Raw genomic sequence first — 17,569 nt, 5'->3', positions numbered from 1 at the left:
ATCTGTTTGTCTCAAGAGACGATGGAGTGTGAGGATGAAATCAAGCTGCTGCATTAGCGAGCCTGGGCAGTGTGTATAATAATAATAATAATAATAATAATAATAATAATAATAATAATGTATTATTTATATCCCGCTGTCTGGTTGGGTTTCCCCAGCCACTCTGGGCGGCTTCCAACAAAACACTAAAATACAATAACCTATTAAACATTCAAAGCTTCCCTAAACAGGGCTGCCTTTAGATGTCTAAAAGTTTGGTAGTTATGTTTCTCTTTGACATCTGGTGGGAGGGTGTTCTACAGGGTGGGTGCCACCACCGAGAAGGCTCTCTGCCTGGTTCCCTGTAGCTTGGCTTCTCACAGTGAGGGAACCGCCAGAAGGCCCTCGGCGCTGGACCTCAGTGTCTGGGTAGAACAATGGAGGTGGAGACGCTCCTTCTGGTATACTGGACCGAGGCTGTTTAGGTCCAGCACCGAGGGCCTTCTGGTGGTTCCCTCACTGCGAGAAGCCAAGTTACAGGGGACCAGGCAGAGGGCCTTCTCGGTAGTGGCACCCTCCCTGTGGAATGCCCTCCCACCAGCTGTCAAAGAGAACAATAACTACCAGATTTTAGAAGACATCTGAAGGCGGCCCTGTTTAGGGAGGCTTTTAATGTTTGATGTAGTACAGTATTTTAATATATTATTATTATTATTATTATTATTATTATTATTATTATTATTAAAAGGTCTGGAGGTCCTGGGCCTCCCAGATGACAAGACCCCCTTCTGGGCCTCAGTGGTGTGGTTCAAAGGAAAGCAGAGCAAGATGTTTGGCACCAGCTTGGCTACAGGAGTAGCTGGAAGGAGGTGTGCAAGGCACCATTCAGCCGTCTTAAGGACTCAATTCCAGATTTTTTTAGGCTTTACCCCTTAGCCTTTTCTTCTCCTGAAGGTATCCTGCAAGTGGTTTCAGATCAGAGTTTTCCTTCTCCTAAATGGAACCTGGGCTACCTTCCCAGGTTGATGAGCCCCATCTGCCCCTTTGTAGTTGTAGTCCAACAATACTTGGAGAGTATTGACGTTTAGAAGATGTCTGAAGGCAGCCCTGTTTAGGGAAGTTTTTAACGACTGATGTTTTAATATATTTTTAATCTTTTGTTGGAAGCCGCCCAGAGTAGCTGGGGAAACCAAGCCAGATGGATGGGGTAGAAATAATAAATTAATATATTATTATTAAAGGTGAGCTACCAATGCCCTGTGATAGGAAAGGAAGGTTGTGTCAATTTCACTTATCTCAGTTTCTCATTTCCCCAAATTTAAATTCAGTTCTCCACATTTTGCAACATTTTGAGGGGTTTTTTTTTAAAAAAAATCCTCATAAACATTCACCAGCAAATTCTGTGCAAATTTCTCCTAACATATACATTTTTAATATGCAGTTCTGACTAATGTGCATATCTTTGCAAGCAATTTGCCTAATATAATGCATTTTGCATGTAATTTTCACTAATATTTTCATGCACCTCTCCCCCTAATCTGATCTATGCATTTTTAGAAGCAATTGATGTGAGAACTGCATTGCAACATTTCAGATTAGCCTGAATTTCCAAGGATAGCTGTGTCTCGCTTTGCATTTTGTTTCGGAAGTTTTGGATTTGATAGATTTGACTTTCAACATACATTGTATCATATTTCTCTTCCACCCCTAGCCTGACTGTGTGAAAAATAGAATTGCACCATGGGAAGAAAACCCTGGGAAGGGCTAGGAGGAACAGAAGCTATGCAAGGAAAAGGCAAATATGTTAAAGGGTTGTTACAATATAAAAACAAACTGGGTCAAGGTTGCTTTAGCTTCAGATGCAGCTAGAACAAATATTGTGGTTGCTCATGTTATGGTCATATACTTATTTTTTAAAAAAAAACTGGTGAAACAGGAGGGGAGTCAGAGAGCAGGGGTCTGATCTTAATGGAGACAATATTGGGAGTTAAGCATACATGGGTGGATTTACACAAGAAGTGTTAAGTATAAGGGAAATTCCCATATTCCGAATAGGATTCCTCGCAAGAAAAGGGAAAAGTTGACAGCTATTATTCTGGAGAGTTTTCTAGTACAGTGGTACCTCGGGTTACAGATGCTTCAGGTTACAGACGCTTCAGGTTACAGACTCCGCTAACCCAGAAATAGCGCCTGGGGTTAAGAACTTTGCTTCAGGAAGAGAACAGAAATTGTGCTCTGGTGGCGTGGTGGCAGCAGCGGGGGGCCCCATTAGCTAAAGTGGTACCTCAGGTTAAGAACAGTTTCAGGTTAAGAACAGACCTCTGGAACGAATTAAGTTCTTAACCCGAGGTACTACTGTATATAGAAATGAGCAAACCAGTGATATTTTAGGGAGCAGGCTAGCAGGCTGGGCCCATTACTTACATCATAGCAGCCTACACAACGCAAAACACGGTTGCTGTATGTAGATTTTATTTGTTTCTTATCTTATATTTTGGAAATGTACATCCAGTGTTGTTTTCCTTTAATTTTTTGGGGGGCCCCCAAGATAGTGGGGCCCTAAGCTATAGCTCGTTTAGCTTATACGGAAATCTGGCACTGAGCAGGATCTGAGCCCTCTCCTCCTGTGGTCTCCAGCAACAGCTATTTCCCTCCTAGGTAGACAGGGGTCAGCAAACTTTTTCAACAGGGGGTCGGTCCACTGTCCCTCAGACCTTGTGGGGGGGGGGCGGACTATATTTTTTTGGGGAAATGAACTAATTTCTATGCCCCCATAATAACCCAGAGGTGCATTTTAAATAAAAGGACACATTCTAGTCATGTAAAAACACGCCAATTCCTGGATCATCCGTGGGCCGCATTTAGAAGGCAATTGGGCCGGATCCGGCCCCTGGGCCTTAGTTTGCCTACTCCTGGTATGTCCCACAGAGGAACTTACGGTCTTCAAACAAAAACATCTTGAAGGTCCCAGGCCACAGGGACGTTAGGCTGGCCTCAACCAGAGCCAAGGCTTTTTTGGTCGTGGCCCCGATCTGGTGGAACGCTCTGTCACAAGAGACTAGGGCCCCGCGGGACTTGACATCTTTCCGCAGGGCCTGCAAGACAGAGCTGTTCCGCCAAACCTTTGGCCAGGGCACAGCCTGACTCCCTCCCTTGGCAATCTTCACAGAACTCTAGCCCAATGGTTGCCATCAATTTGATTTGAATTAATTTTATAATGAAATGATTTTAGAATGTTGTATTATTTTATTGTTGTTAGCCGCCCTGGCTGGGGAGGGCGGGATATAAATAAAATTTATTATTATTATTATTATTATTATTATTATTACCCATGAGGTAGAGCATAGCTATAGTGGCTAATAGCCACTGATAGCTTTTTCCTGCACAAAGTTGTCTAATTGTCTTTTAAAACCATCCAACTTGACGGCCATTAGTTACCAGCCTTTGACAGCCTCATTCTCCACGAATTCATCTAATTCACTGTGATTTCTTGGTGTTGAGGTTATACAACAAACTGCATCCATGCTGATTCGCTTCCAGGGTGTTTCTACATCTGCATGTTAAAATCATTTCTACATCTGCATGTCAATCGCTTACTTTCTAGCGCCTTTCCCAATCGCTATCTCCTAAATGCAAGAAATCCGTTCGTTTCTAAGTGGATTTGCTATGGCGACGGAAAGCTTCAAGGCCGTTTTATTGCGAAAAACCGACATTTCTGGCATGTACTTGAACCCCTTCTGCAAAACAGCGGCATCCTTGTGGCACATTTTGTGTGCATTAATTTATTTCAGGAACAAAAACAACTAGTAACGACAGATGAGAATGAAACACAGCAGGATTTTATTATTATTATTATTATTTGTACATTTGTGTGTGTGAAACTTCTTCAGGAAGACTAAAGAATACAGCCATGTCAAAGGTAGGTTTTTTTGTTTAAATCTGAAGTTCAATGAACCAATGTTTTGGAGCAGCTTAGTAGCCGCTTGTCAAAATGTGAGAACGAGAGGGATGTGTTGCCTTCTACTCATCACACACAGCCCATTCTGCAGCCTGGCTTTGTTCTAAAGGATTTGAATTCATGTCAGGACTGGTTCTACCATTAGGTGGAGTGAAGCAGCTGCCTCAGGCGGCAGATTTTGAGGGGCAGGCAGTGGCGGCAAGGAGTTGGAAGACAGCCTGCTATGCCCCTTAGGCTAGCCTGCTCCTCTCACAGGAGGGCAAGTAGACAGAAAAAAAATTCAACTGTCAATTCTGGATCTGAAATGAGGACCACATCCTGTCTTTTGCCTTGTTCTGCTTCAGTTCAGATGCTTCAGGAAAAGAAAACCTCTATTTCTCCTTCATGAAATGTTCTACTCCGTGTTTTTCTTCAGAATACGTAGCCGTCACATGTGAACAGAATTTAAAAGGAAAACACCCTGGTCTGGGTCCGAAACGTTAACCCAAAACCCAGTGACAGAATTGTTTTCATTAAAAAAAAAAATCTAAATAAATAAATAAATAAATAAAGCGACACCTGTCTCTCATCATATATACAGTGCATGATAAATTAACAACAACAACAACAACAATAATAATAATACCAATGGTTTGACTGGAGACAGAAATGAACTGGTAACGTGTAAGGTGGAAGTGCAATTCAGCATTTAGTAGTTAAAGCAGAGAGGGAGAGAGGGAAGGAGAGAATCAAACCCTTTAATGGGGAGACTACAATACTACCCCCCCACCACAGGAAACTGCTGTAGCTCAAGGGTTAGAGCATCTGCTTTGCATGCAGAAGGTCCCGGGTTCAAGTCCTGGCATCTCTAGGTACGGTTAGAACCCTGCCCGATAGCCCAGACAGCCACTGCCAGTCATTGTAGACCAATCCTGAACCAGAAAGACCATTGATCTGACTCAGTATAAGTCAGTTTCCTCCATATCCACTGAATTCAGTGGCCCTTACGTTTGAGTAAGCAGTTCGTGTTTTGGATTGGGCTTTTCAAAATCTCTTGGAATGGAGGTGGCCGTCTTTTGGGGAGATTTCCCCCAAACGTTTTCCCCTTCTTTGGATGCAGAGTGGGAAACCAGACTTGGGGGGCGGTAAAATGGGAAATATTTTAAGGTGTTTATTTTAGGGGAAGCTGGAGGTTTTTGTGAGTGCAGAACAGGAGAACGTATTGGGCAGGGTTACAATTCCCAGAGTTCCCTGGGGAGAGGGATCAATTGTTACACCACTCTGAGAATTGTAGCTCTGTGAGGGGAAGAGGGATCCTCTAACACCTTTCAGCCTCCTTAACAGTTCCTAATATGATTTTTTTTTTTGGGGGGGGAGCTACAAAAGTGGTAGCTAGAAGCAAGCTGGTTTAGGGGATAGTCTACGGGGGCATGCATTGTTCTATCTTCTGGCATCTCACCCTCCCCCCCTAAGTCCATACGCCTCCTTCCCACACGCACCATTGGAAGCCTCTGCCTCATTCTGCCTTAAGGGAGGGCCAGTCCCAAATTTGGCACTAAACTCTGTTGAAATTGCTGCTTGTGACCAAACAGCTGTCCCTCCCAAAGGGACAAGAAATCCCTGAAATCTTTGCAGGTTTACATAGGCTTTGGGGAGGGGGGGAATACCCTTTAATTTTGTTCTAGGAGGAGCACCACCCAGAGCTGAATGCTTGGTTGCTGAAGGAGTCAAGCAGCCTCCAAACTAAGGTGGCATTGTGGGTAGAGGCTGGGGCGTCGCAAGGGGTGTGTGGTCTGGCCCGGGTGTCATGCTTAAAGGTAAAGGTAAAGGGACCCCTGACCATTAGGTCCAGTCGTGACCGACTCTGGTGTTGCGGCGCTCATCTCGCTTTATTGGCCGAGGGAGCCGGCGTACAGTTTCCGGGTCATGTGGTCAGCATGACTAAGCCACTTCTGGCGAACTAGAGCAGTGCACAGAAACGCCGTTTACCTTCCTGCTGGAGTGGTACCTATTTATCTACTTGCACTTTGACGTGCTTTCGAACTGCTAGGTTGGCAGGAGCAGGGACCGAGCGATGGGAGCTCACCCCGTTGCGGGGATTCGAACCACCGACCTTCTGATTGGCAAGTCTTAGGCTCTGTGCTTTAACCCACAGTGCCACCCATGTCCCGCGTGTCATGCTTGGGTGTGTGTATATACACCTGGTGATCAGTCTTGCACCCCCCATTGGGCTGCATTTGCACCCTCCGCTGGGCGCTTTTATGCGATTGGCGGTCGGATTTGCTCAACAACTCTGGGCAACCTTCCCTAACCTTCAACAACTTTTTTTTGGGGGGGGGTGACAATTTTTTTTCCGCACCGGGTACCATCTGACCTTGCTGTGCCTCTCATTGCATGCAGCACTGCTTCTGACTGCTGCGATTCGTCTTCCATACAAAGCAACATTCTTTTTTTCCAGGCCCACTGGGGCAAAATTGTGAAACGTGTGATTTAGGTAACTAACTATGTAAGTTACTTTGCCATTGCAATAGGGCCCAACCCTATTTTGTGATTGTCAGTTGTTTTAAACTGCTTTTAACGTTGCGTCTCGCCATCTGCTGTGGTGAGATTATGTAACTTGCGTAATTTCTGTAATCACATAGATTATGTTGTCATTGCAATAGAACCCGCATTATTTTTGTGACTGTAAGTTGATTTAAACTGTTTTTAATGTTGAGTTTCAATTGTTGCAATCCACTCTGAGACCTTAGGGTAAAGGGCAGGTAATAAATTAAAATAATAATAATAATAATAATAACAATAGTAATGTTTTTCCACCCATCATTTCAATGCAAAGAAAACACAATGCTAATAGTGGAAAGGGGGATGTAATGATTTGCAGGTTGAAACCGATAACAGTGAATCCCAACTGAATTCACCAGATTGATTTCCACTCCAGATATGGGACCAAACACCAGCAATTTCCACTCCTATTTCCATTTTCATCAGAGTTCTCTGACATTCCTAATTAGGGGGAAAGAGCGAGAGGTAGCAAAATATAGTAAAACTGAGCCTGAACGTCACTTGCGAGCCTCTACATCCCTGCATTAAATGAAACAAAACAACCCTAATACTGTAATAATAATAATAATAATAATAATAATAATAATAATAATAATAATAAATACTAATAACTTAGTGCTCAGAAATGGGAATAAATTAAACTTTGATAGCGACAGCAAGTGATTGACATGCAACTCAGCACTGAATCCCAAAAGTAATAAATAATTACAGCAATCAATAAATAACAAAGGAACATATAACAGCACACGGTTGGATTGAGGAAAAAAGAAGGAGCCTTTGCTGCCACAGAGTCAAATGCCTGTGGACAGCCCTCTAAGCAGGCACATCTTTCCAGGGTCTGCAAAGTCCCACATTTAACCACCCTCTATGTGGTCTGGCAGGAAAGGTTGGGGTGGATGCAATACAGCGGTGGAGGGGGTTGTTCAGAGATCCCTCCCATCTCCAATAAATAACACGGAACTTCTGTCTCTCTCTCTCTCTCACCTTTTTTGCCTCTATTTATACAGGTTTTACAAAGATGAATGGTGATTAACGCCTCGCCTTCCACAGAGTGATGGACTTCCCTTTTCTATGTTGGAGATGCTATTTCGCTTCACTTGACCCCCTCCCTCAAATTCCCTGCATCATTTGTTGCTGCTGTTGTTTAGTCGTTTAGTCATGTCTGCCTCTTCGTGACCCCATGGACCAGAGCACGCCAGGCACTCCTGTCTTCCACTGCCTCCCGCAGTTTGGTCAAACTCATGCTGGTAGCTTCGAGAACACTGTCCAACCATCTCGTCCTCTGTTGTCCCCTTCTCTTTGTGCCCTCAATCTTTCCCAACATCAGGGTCTTTTCCAGGGAGTCTTCTCTTCTCATAAGGTGGCCACAAGTATTGGAGCCTCAGCTTCACGATCTGTCCTTCCAGGAAGCACTCAGGGCTGATTTCCTTCAGAATGGATAGGTTTTATCTTCTTGCAGTCCATGGGACTCTCAAGAGTCTCCTTCAGCACCATAATTCAAAAGCATAAATTCTTCGGCCATCAGCCTTCTTCATGGTCCAGCTCTCACTTCCATACATCACTAATGGGAAAACCATAGCTTTTACTATACGCACCTTTGTTGGCAAGGTGATGTCTCTGCTTTTTAAGATGCTGTCTAGGTTTGCCCTGCATCATTAGTTCGGTGGATTTTAACTCCTCCTCATTAATTCCGGAGGTGGGTTTGAGAATCGTAGGTTGGGGGTGGTCCCGGTTGTGGGAAACCCGTGGCCCTCCAGCTGTTGTGGGACAAGTCTCCAAAAGAACCTAAGAAGAGCCCAACAAAGGCCCATCTCGTCCAGCATCTTGTTCTCGTGATGGCCAATCAGATGACCCAACTGGGAAGACCACAAACATCCATGACTGTTGGCCATGTTGGCTTGGAGTTGATGGACATTGATGGAGTCCATCGAGCATCTGGAAGGCCATAGGTTCCTCACCCTTGGGTCTTACTAAGTTCCATGGCCTGGACTGGGAGATGCCGCTGACGTAACGAGGAAGTTTGATGATCCAGTTTGACGTCCTTGGAAGGCCGGCAACTGGTTTGTCATCACACGACTGTCACTCTCTGGTGGCAGAAAGCGAGATTTCTGCAGCCGCCTGGGTCGGCCAGGGAAGATTGAGGGTGCAGATCACAAGAGGAGGAAGGGCATGGAGGACAGAAGCTGAAATGGATCGATCATAGAGTTGTAGAGTTGGGAGGACCATCCAAGTCCAGCCCCCTGTAATGCAGGATTCTTAGTGGATGACATAGCAAAGTCTACTCCGCCTTAATGGGGAGCAACAGGAACCAGCAACATGACCTACTGAAGAGTGGAGGAATTTGGGGTGTGGCATCAATAGCACTCCCTCAATGGGATGGTCCAACGTTGGCCGTGATACTGGCCAGAGCAGGACCCACCCAGTTCTCTTGAGTTCCCAGAGCTGACGGACTGGTGTGAAGCAGATCCCATCCCTGCAGGAGAAACGTGCTAGAGACAGCCCAGGTTTGCACTCGCCGGCCTGCAATGACAAGGGATCAGTTTCATGGCTGGTTTTTTCCCATGGGTTGGTGGGTCAGGTGGAAGAAAGAAAGAAAGATGCTTCCCTCTGGGATGTCCCCTACAACTTAAGGTTGCTGAACGAGTGGTGTCATTTGCGTCCGGTCAAGAACAGGACGCCTTTCCAGATCTGCCCCTTGAGTCTCATTCCATTGAGTCCATTGAATTGAGAGGGAAGGGCACCCCCTCCTGGCCGTGGTCCGCTAACGCCGCAAGCTGTCGTAGCTGCCTGCCGACTCGCCGCTCCTGCTGCCGCTTCGCCGGCTGTTCCGTGCCCCTGAGCTGTTGCCACTGCGGCTCCGGTTGCTGCCGCTGCTGCTCCAACTTCTGCTGCGGCTGGTCCTTTTGCTGGAGTAGCTGCGGCTACGGCTGGGGGAGTAGCTGAAGGGGCTGTGCCAGGAGGAGTAGCTGCTGTTGCTGCTGGGGGATGAGGAAGAGGGGCTGGGGCGGTAGTAGGGGATTGGGCGCTTCCGGGCACTGCGGAGACAAAAGAAAAGAAGAGGGAAGCTTTTTTCTTCCTCCTCTCACCACGTAAGAACTCACGGACATGCAAAGAAGCTGACGAGAGCAAAAAAAATTGTCCAAATTTTGAAAGAAATTTCAAAAAAGAAAATTAAATCTGCAGTTTAAATGTGTAAATTTGAATCAGTTTAGATTGCTTTTAAATGCAAAATCAATTTGGATTACTTTTAAATGCAAAATCAATTTAGATTATATTTATAGATTATAGAATCTATTATATATAGATTATATAATAAAATCTATAATATGTAGACCATACAATCTATTATATAGATTGTATAAACTAATCTATTATATATATAATAGATTATATTTATATTTAAATGTAAAATCAATTTTAAATTCACGAAATTTTCATTAAATATATAGATTTAAATTTGCAGAATCTTCACCCTGACATTCTTTGTGCACTCAAAATCTTTGCAACCTGAAATGGGTCAAAATTTGATGCAAATTTAGTTCAGTGCTGTCAATATATATTTTACTGCATTTCTACCTCACCCTCTGGGGACGCAGGTGGCGCTGTGGGTAAAACCTCAGTGCCTAGGACTTGCCGATCGCATGGTCGGCGGTTCAAATCCCCGCGGCGGGGTGAGCTCCCGTCGTTCGGTCCCAGGTCCTGCCCACCTAGCAATTTGAAAGCACTCTTAAGTGCAAGTAGATAAATAGGGATCGCTTTATAGCGGGAAGGTAAACGGCATTTCCGTGTCACGCTGGCCACGTGACCCGGAAGTGTCTTCGGACGGCGCCAGCTCATGGCCTCTAGAGCGAGATGAGCACGCAACCCCAGAGTTGGACACGACTGGCCCGTACGGGTAGGGGTACCTTTACCTTTACCTTTACCTCACCCTCCCAGCAACATACCCTCCAACATTTCGCTGATAAAAATAGGGATGTCCTGTTTAATAATAATAATAATAATAATAATATACCCCACCCATCTGACTGGGTGGCCCCAGCCACTCTGGGCAGCTTCAAACATATATAAAAACATTACACATTTAAAAATATCCCTATGCAGAGCTGCCTTCAGATGTTTTCTAAAGATTGTCTAGTTATCTCCTTGTGTCGGAGGTCACATAACTCCATTCCCTCCAGTATTTCTCTGATGAAAATAGGGATGTCCTAAGGAAAAGTGGGACATTCTGGGATAAAATCAGAAACCGGGACAGCTCTTGCAAATCTGGGACTGGAAAATAGGTACACTTGGAGGGTCTGCAACAACCCTGTGGAGTAAATTAGGCTGAGAGGCACTGATTGGCCCCAAATCACCCAGTGATTTTCATAGCTAGGTGGGGATTTGAACTTGGAATGTCCCAGTCCTAAGCCATTCTTTCTACACTACCTTCCCAGTTAGAGGCAGTACGCTTCTGAACACCAGTTGCTGGAAACCAGAGAAGGGGAGAGTGTTCTTGTGTTCAGGTCCTACTTGTGGGCTTCCCTAGGCATCTGGGTGGCAACTGTGGGAAGAGGATGCCCTGCTGGATAGGTCTCTGGCCTGATATAGCGGGTGGCACTGTGGTCTAAACCACTGAGCCGCTTGGGCTTGCTGATCAGTGTGGGATGTGAAACACAAGAGCAGTCAAGTACAACATTCCTAGACTGAACATGTTTACACATGGGGAGGAATGTTTGTCCAGCCAGCAGGTAAACTGTTTCCTTCTGGGCTGGGACAGACTTCCTCTGCATGTGACTAGAGGTGGGTGGAGCCTCACATGTGCAGATAATGACAAAAGCACAGGGCAGGGCACTCATCTCTCTCTCTCTGACTACTTTCGTCAAAGAAGCAACATCTGCTTAGCCAAAGATGCTCTCCTGCCAACCTAGCAGTTCAAAAGCACGCCAGTGCAAGTAGATAAATAGGTACCACTGCAGCGGGAAGGTAAACGGCACTTCTGTGCTCTCTGGTTTCCGGCATGGTGTTCCGTTGCGCCAGAAGCAGTTTAGTCCTGCTGGCCGCATGACCCGGAACGCTATCTGTGGACAAACACCAGCTCCCTTGGCCTGAAAGCGAGATGAACGCCGCAACCCCATAGTCGCCTTTGACTGGACTTAACCATCCAGGGGTCCTTTACCTTTATCTTTTAGCAGACTATTCTTATATTTTTATGCCTCTTGAGGTGTAATTCCCAAGTGGGTGGCAGCTCAGCCCTGATATCCAATCTTTCAAGGTGGTTTGATCACCTTGACAGCAGGTGAGAAGGACAGTCTTCTTTTTTTACCTGTGGGACAACCCTAGCTCACCTTGTTATGCGTCGGGCTTCCAGATGGCTGGGAGAATCTCTTCTCCGCTTCCTCATGGGTGAATATGATTGTTTGCGGCGTCGGCGGTCACGGTGCCTGTGAGACTCCTTCCCACTGGACCCGTACTTGTGATCTCGTTCACGGTCCCTGAGGAAAAAAAGATAATCCCATGGATGATCAACAATGCTTATCTTAGTAAGTACTGGAGATGCAAAGAGGTTGAGGGAACGTTCTTCCACATGTGGTGGACTTGTAAAAGGGCAAAAGCGTATTGGGAAATGATCCATAATGAATTGAAAAAAATGTTTAAAAGTACTTTCCCCCCAAAAAACCAAAATCCTTTCTGTTGGGGATAATTAAGACTGAAATTCCCAGGTGTCAAAAAAGGTTACATATGTATGCCACTACTGTGGCCCCTTGTTTTGTTAGCCTAAAAATGGAAAATGAGCAAGGTCCCAACCAAAGAAGAATGGCAACTTAAGTTGACAGAATATGCACAACTTGCAGACTTAACATATAGAATAAGAGAATAAGAAGAACATACATTTAGAGAAGACTGGAAAATGTTTATTGAGTACCATATTTTTTGCCCTATAGGACGCACTTTTTCCCCTCCAAAAATGAAGGGGAAATCTGGGTGCGTCCTATGGGGCGAATGCAGGCTTTTGCTGAAGCTTGGAGAGCGAGAGGGGTCAGTGCGCACCGACCCCTCTCGCTCTCCAGGCTTCAGGAACACATCCGCAGCCCAGGCAGCCCTGTGGGAGTTCCCGCAGGGCTGTCTAGGCTGCGGATAGCAGCTTGCTTCCCGGAGCGCCGGGCATGCTGAAAGCAGAGCCACCCTCATGCCGGGCAGACATCCGCAGCGTGGGGAGCCCTGCAGGAGTTCCCCGCAGGGCTCCCCACACTGCGGATAGCAGCCTGCCGCCCGGTACGAAGGGCGCCCTGAAGCAGAGCGCCCCTCGCGCCGGGCAAACATCCGCAGCGTGAGGAGCCCTGCAGGAGTTCCCCGCAGGGCTCCCCACACTGCGGATAGTAGCCTGCCGCCCGGCGGGCAGGGTATGCTGAAGCAGAGCGCCCCGCGCGCCCGGCAGACATTGGCCAGCCCCACAAGCTCGGGGGACAGCAGGGAGGCGCAGCGCCGCCATCCCGCTGTTCCTCAACCTGGTTCGGTTTCCCCAACCTGGTTTTGGGGGGGGGGAAATAAAGGAATTTCCCCCCCTTTATTTCCCCCCCAAAAAACTAGGTGCGTCCTATGGGACGGAGCGTCCTATGGGACGAGAAATACGGGTATATGGGAAATAACTGTGTACAGCTGAAAACACTGGAAGCACAAAGAAAAATTCAACAGTGTAAATAAGTTATGATGGATGTAATAATGAAATACTGAATGGCATAGTTTCTGTAAATATGCAGGGATATATGATATGTAAAATGAACCATGGAAAGAAGAAGGGAAGTCACTGATATCTTAAGGATGTAAAAATGAGTACTTTAAATTGTAAAACAGAAAATTTAATAAAAATCACACACACACACACACTGCTTATCTTAGCTCAGGCAGATACACAAGTTCTTGTTATTTACTGGATTTGTCAGTCGCCTTTTTTTTTTTGCCGTGGCAACTCAAAGCAACTGACAATATTCTAAGCAATAAACAAACACAGGCACACATTGAAGCTTTTCTCCCTCTCTCAGAATGCTAGAACTTGTTCAGGGAAGTTTTTAATGTGTGATATTTTAATGTATTTTTAATCTTTGTTGGAAGCCACCCAGAGTGGCTGGGGAAACCCAGCCAGATGGGTGGGGTACAAATTATATTATTAATTATTATTATTATTATTATTATTATTACTACTACTACTACTACTACTACTACTACTACTACTTGTGGCCATCCAATGAAGTTGAGTGTCAGACGATTCAAGACTCATAAAAGAAAGGACTTCTTTTAAACTATGGAACTCACTGCCACTGGAGGCAGCGATGAGGGCCACCAACTTGAATGGCTTTAAAAGAGGGTTAGACAAGTTTGTGGGAGATCAGGCTACGAGCCATGACGGCCACATTCTTCCTCATTGAGAAGTGCAAATTTGGTAGTTCCCAAATTAAAATGCAAAGAAAACTGAACACCTCCCCCAACCCTTGTCTGAAGTCTGCCCTAGGCCTGGTGGTGTTCCTGGCCACCGCCAGGCCTTGTGCAGTTTTCTTGGGGCTGTGTTAGGCCCCGTGCTGGTCCTGGTGCTCACCTGGCCTTGCGTGACCTTCCTGGGACCGCTCAGTCCCCCATCATGAGCAGGAGGCCAAAGACAGCAAAGGTAAGAGAGGGGAGGGCAGAAGGGGGGAGCAGGTGAGTGAGGAAGGGGCTAGCGGTAGGAGGGGGTGAGGGAGGGAGATGTGGGGTGGGGTGGGGCTTGCCCCAATAGTGGTGGTGAGGGTCTGGGTTTTTGATCCCTGGAATATGGCAACCCTAGATTAGTTGACATGGGAAAGAAGACTCTCATATCTTCTGTTAATAACCTCTTAACATCCTCAGATTTACTGCCCACCAACTCCTATCTCCAAGTCCTTCCTCTCTCTTAAATATCTGCTAATGTCAAATCTCTTGCAACCATCTACAGAGCCTTCAAACATCATACTGCAACCACCCTGTGAACCGCCCTGAGACCCCCAGGTATAGGGTGTATATACAGTCAATGAATGAATGAATGAATGATGATGGAGAAGTGTGTGGATGGTAGGATGTGGGCACTTGACACAGCACAAGCGAGTGGTACCTGATAGGACTATAGCGAGCATAGCTGGGACTTCGTCGCTGCCTGGAGCTTCTGCTCCCGGGGCTTCTCTTGCAGGACTTGGGTGAGTAGCTAGGAGAACGTGAATAGGATCTGGAAACAGGGGAGAAATATAAGGCTGATGGGAAAGAGCAAGAGGCGCAAGATTCACTTCCCCAACAGAAGGTGGAAGGTGGTCTTGCTGAGGTTGTGGTTACACAGGGACACAGAACTGGTTCACAGAGACTTCTTGCTACCTGGTGTAGGCTTCTGTTGAGCTCAGGGGTGCAGAACCCTTTGGTCCTCTAGATGCATACCCTCCAACATTTCCCTGATGAAAATAGGGACGTCCCATTCCATAATGATAATTTTACTATTTATACCCCACACATCTTAGTGACCCAGCCACTCCGGGTAGCTTCCAACATATATGGGTAAAGGTAAAGGGACCCCTGACCATTAGGTCCAGTCGGGGACGACTCTGGGGTTGCGGCACTCATCTTGCTTTACTGGCCGAGGGAGCCGGCGTACAGTTTCCGGGTCATGTGGTCAGCATGACTAAGCCACTTCTGGCGAACCAGAGCAGCACACGGAAATGCCGTTTACCTTCCCGCTGGAGCGGTACCTATTTATCTACTTGCACTTTGACGTGCTTTCAAACTGCTAGGTTGGCAGGAGCGGGAATGAGCAACAAGAGCTCACCCTGTCGCGGGGATTCGAACCGCCGACCTTCTGATCAGCAAGTCCTAGGCTCTGTGGTTTAACCCACAGTGCCACAACATATATAGAGAAACATAATAAAACATTAAACATTTTTAAAAGCCTTCCCTATACAGGATTGCCTTCAGATTGCTCGGGGGTCGGATAACTCCATACCTTCCAACATTTCTCCAATGAAAATAGGGACATCCTAAAGCAAGCATGGCCAAACTTGGCCCTCCAGCTGTTTTGGGACTACAACTCCCATCATCCCTAGCTAACAGGACCAGTGGCCAGGGATGACGGGAATTGTAGTCCCAAAACAGCTGGAGGGCCAAGTTTGGCCATGCCTGTCCTAAGGAAAAATGGGACATTCCAGGATCAAATCAGAAACCAGGACGGCTTCTGGAAATCTGGGACTGTCCCTGGAAAATAGGGACGCTTGCCATGTAGGAATATGCAGCTGTCCCATAGGGGGATTGATCCTGCAACCTTGGCGCTATCAGCACCAGGCTCTGACCAACTGAGTTGTAGTCCAGCAGCATTTGGAGAGGCACAAGTTTCTCATTCTGCCTGAATGACAAGCAGTGTGGCACAATGGTTAGAGCATCATACTAGGACCTGGGAGACTCCGGTTCGAATCCCCCCACTCAGCTATGGGAAGCACCTTGGGGGCCAGTCACTGCCTCTCAACCTAACCACCTCATGAGGTTGTTGGGAAGATAAAATGGGGACTTGGAGAACCATGTGCACCACCCAGAGCTCCTTGGAGGAAAAGGTGGGGTATAAACACAATACATAAATAATATACACATTTATATCATGCATTTTAAAATAGTACTTAATCAACCAAAACCTCTATGCGGTTTCAAAACTTTTTAAAGCAAGCCTCCTCAGACATGTATAGTTGATATAAATTTAAACATGTGATTTTATTTGGGTGAAAACTGCTGATTTTGTTTTTGAATTCCTTTTTAGGTTTACTTTTTTTGAATAAAACATTATTGGTAATTTGAAATATATATTTTATGTAAGCTGCTTAGAAGCTTCGATGACTAAGCAGCATATATTTGCTCTATAAGACTCACTTTTTCCCTTCTAAAAAGTAAGGGGAAATGTGTGTGTGTCTTATGGAGCGAATGCAGGCTGTGCAGCTATCCCAGAAGCCAGAACAGCAAGAGGGATTGCTGCTTTCGCTGCACAGCAATCTCTCTTGCTGTTCTGGCTTCTGGGATTCAGATTTTTTTTTTCTTGTTTTCCTCCTCCAAAAACTAGGTGCGTCTTGTGGTCTGGTGCGTCTTATGGAGCGAAAAATACGCTAATTCCAATGTAAAAAACGAGTTCTCATAAAAACGCCTACCTCTGAAGTTTCAAAACAAGTATACATAATCAAATTCCATGTTAAAAGTATGTTTCAGGATAGGCTTTTCTAAATGCAAAATGCTTTGGCGGGTCCTGAAAAGGATAAGAGTGAAGGTACCTCCCTGATATCCATGGGGAAGGGGAGTTCCTGTGGGTCAGTATTGCCAACAGATGACCCCCCAAAATACCTCACCTTGTCCCTGATGAACAGGATCTGCTGTGTGAAGACCGGGATCCTGCCTTGTGATGTAATAAATGGGAGTGGTTAGACTCTGGAGATGACCTGCTGGATGTAGAATCATTCCGGGCACATGACCTAAGAGGCAAGCAGAAAAAAACAACGGGTGAAAACAAGATTTTCTTTTCTGAGTGCCCAGGAGATTGCAAGAAGCCTTTTCCTGAAAAGGGACATTTCACACCCAGCCTTACAGGAACTTGGTAAGGTAAAGGTAAAGGGACCCCTGACCATTAGGTCCAGTCATGGCCGACTCTGGGGTTGCAGCGCTCATCTCGCTTTATTGGCCGAGGGAGCCGGCATACAGCTTCCGGGTCATGTGGCCAGCATAACTAAGCCGCTTCTGGCGAACCAGAGCAGCGCACGGAAACACCATTTACCTTCCCGCCAGAGCGGTACCTATTTATCTACTTGCACTTTTTTTTGAACTGCTAGGTTGGCAGGAGCAGGGACCGAGCAACGGGAGCTCACCCCGTCGCGGGGATTCAAACCGCTGACCTTCTGATCGTCAAGTCCTAGGCTCTGTGGTTTAACCTACAGCACCACCCAAACCAGTTTCTGCTCCAGTTTCACTCCCTTTAAAAGATGCAATTTGAAACACAGAAAAGCTGCCTTATACTAGGTCAGGCTATTCATCCATCTGGCTCTATACTGGCTACTCTGACTGGCAGCAGTCTATACCCATCACTGCTATCAGAGA

The 17,569-nt window shown here is 46.1% G+C and overlaps 1 protein-coding gene across 1 annotated transcript in view; it reads right to left on the bottom strand.

Annotated features, from left to right (window-relative positions):
• Positions 1-8,285: 8,285 nt before the first annotated feature.
• Positions 8,286-17,569, bottom strand: part of SRRM4 (serine/arginine repetitive matrix 4) — a 128,675-nt gene continuing 119,391 nt past the window's right edge. Inside the window, exons 10-13 of the mRNA XM_083717326.1 lie at positions 16,828-16,950; positions 14,577-14,687; positions 11,803-11,949; positions 8,286-9,513 (exon numbers count right to left, since the gene is read on the bottom strand). Coding sequence (XP_083573452.1) covers positions 9,240-9,513; positions 11,803-11,949; positions 14,577-14,687; positions 16,828-16,950 — 655 coding nt within the window. The 3' untranslated portion in view covers positions 8,286-9,239. The remainder of the gene's footprint in view (positions 9,514-11,802; positions 11,950-14,576; positions 14,688-16,827; positions 16,951-17,569) is intronic.

The sequence above is a fragment of the Podarcis gaigeae genome (genome assembly GCF_964106915.1).
Source record: "Podarcis gaigeae genome assembly, chromosome: 16".
NCBI classification, from domain to species: Eukaryota; Metazoa; Chordata; class Lepidosauria; order Squamata; family Lacertidae; genus Podarcis; species Podarcis gaigeae.
The sequence above is the reverse complement of the archived record's forward strand: the minus strand, read 5'-3'. Positions and strand labels throughout refer to the sequence as shown.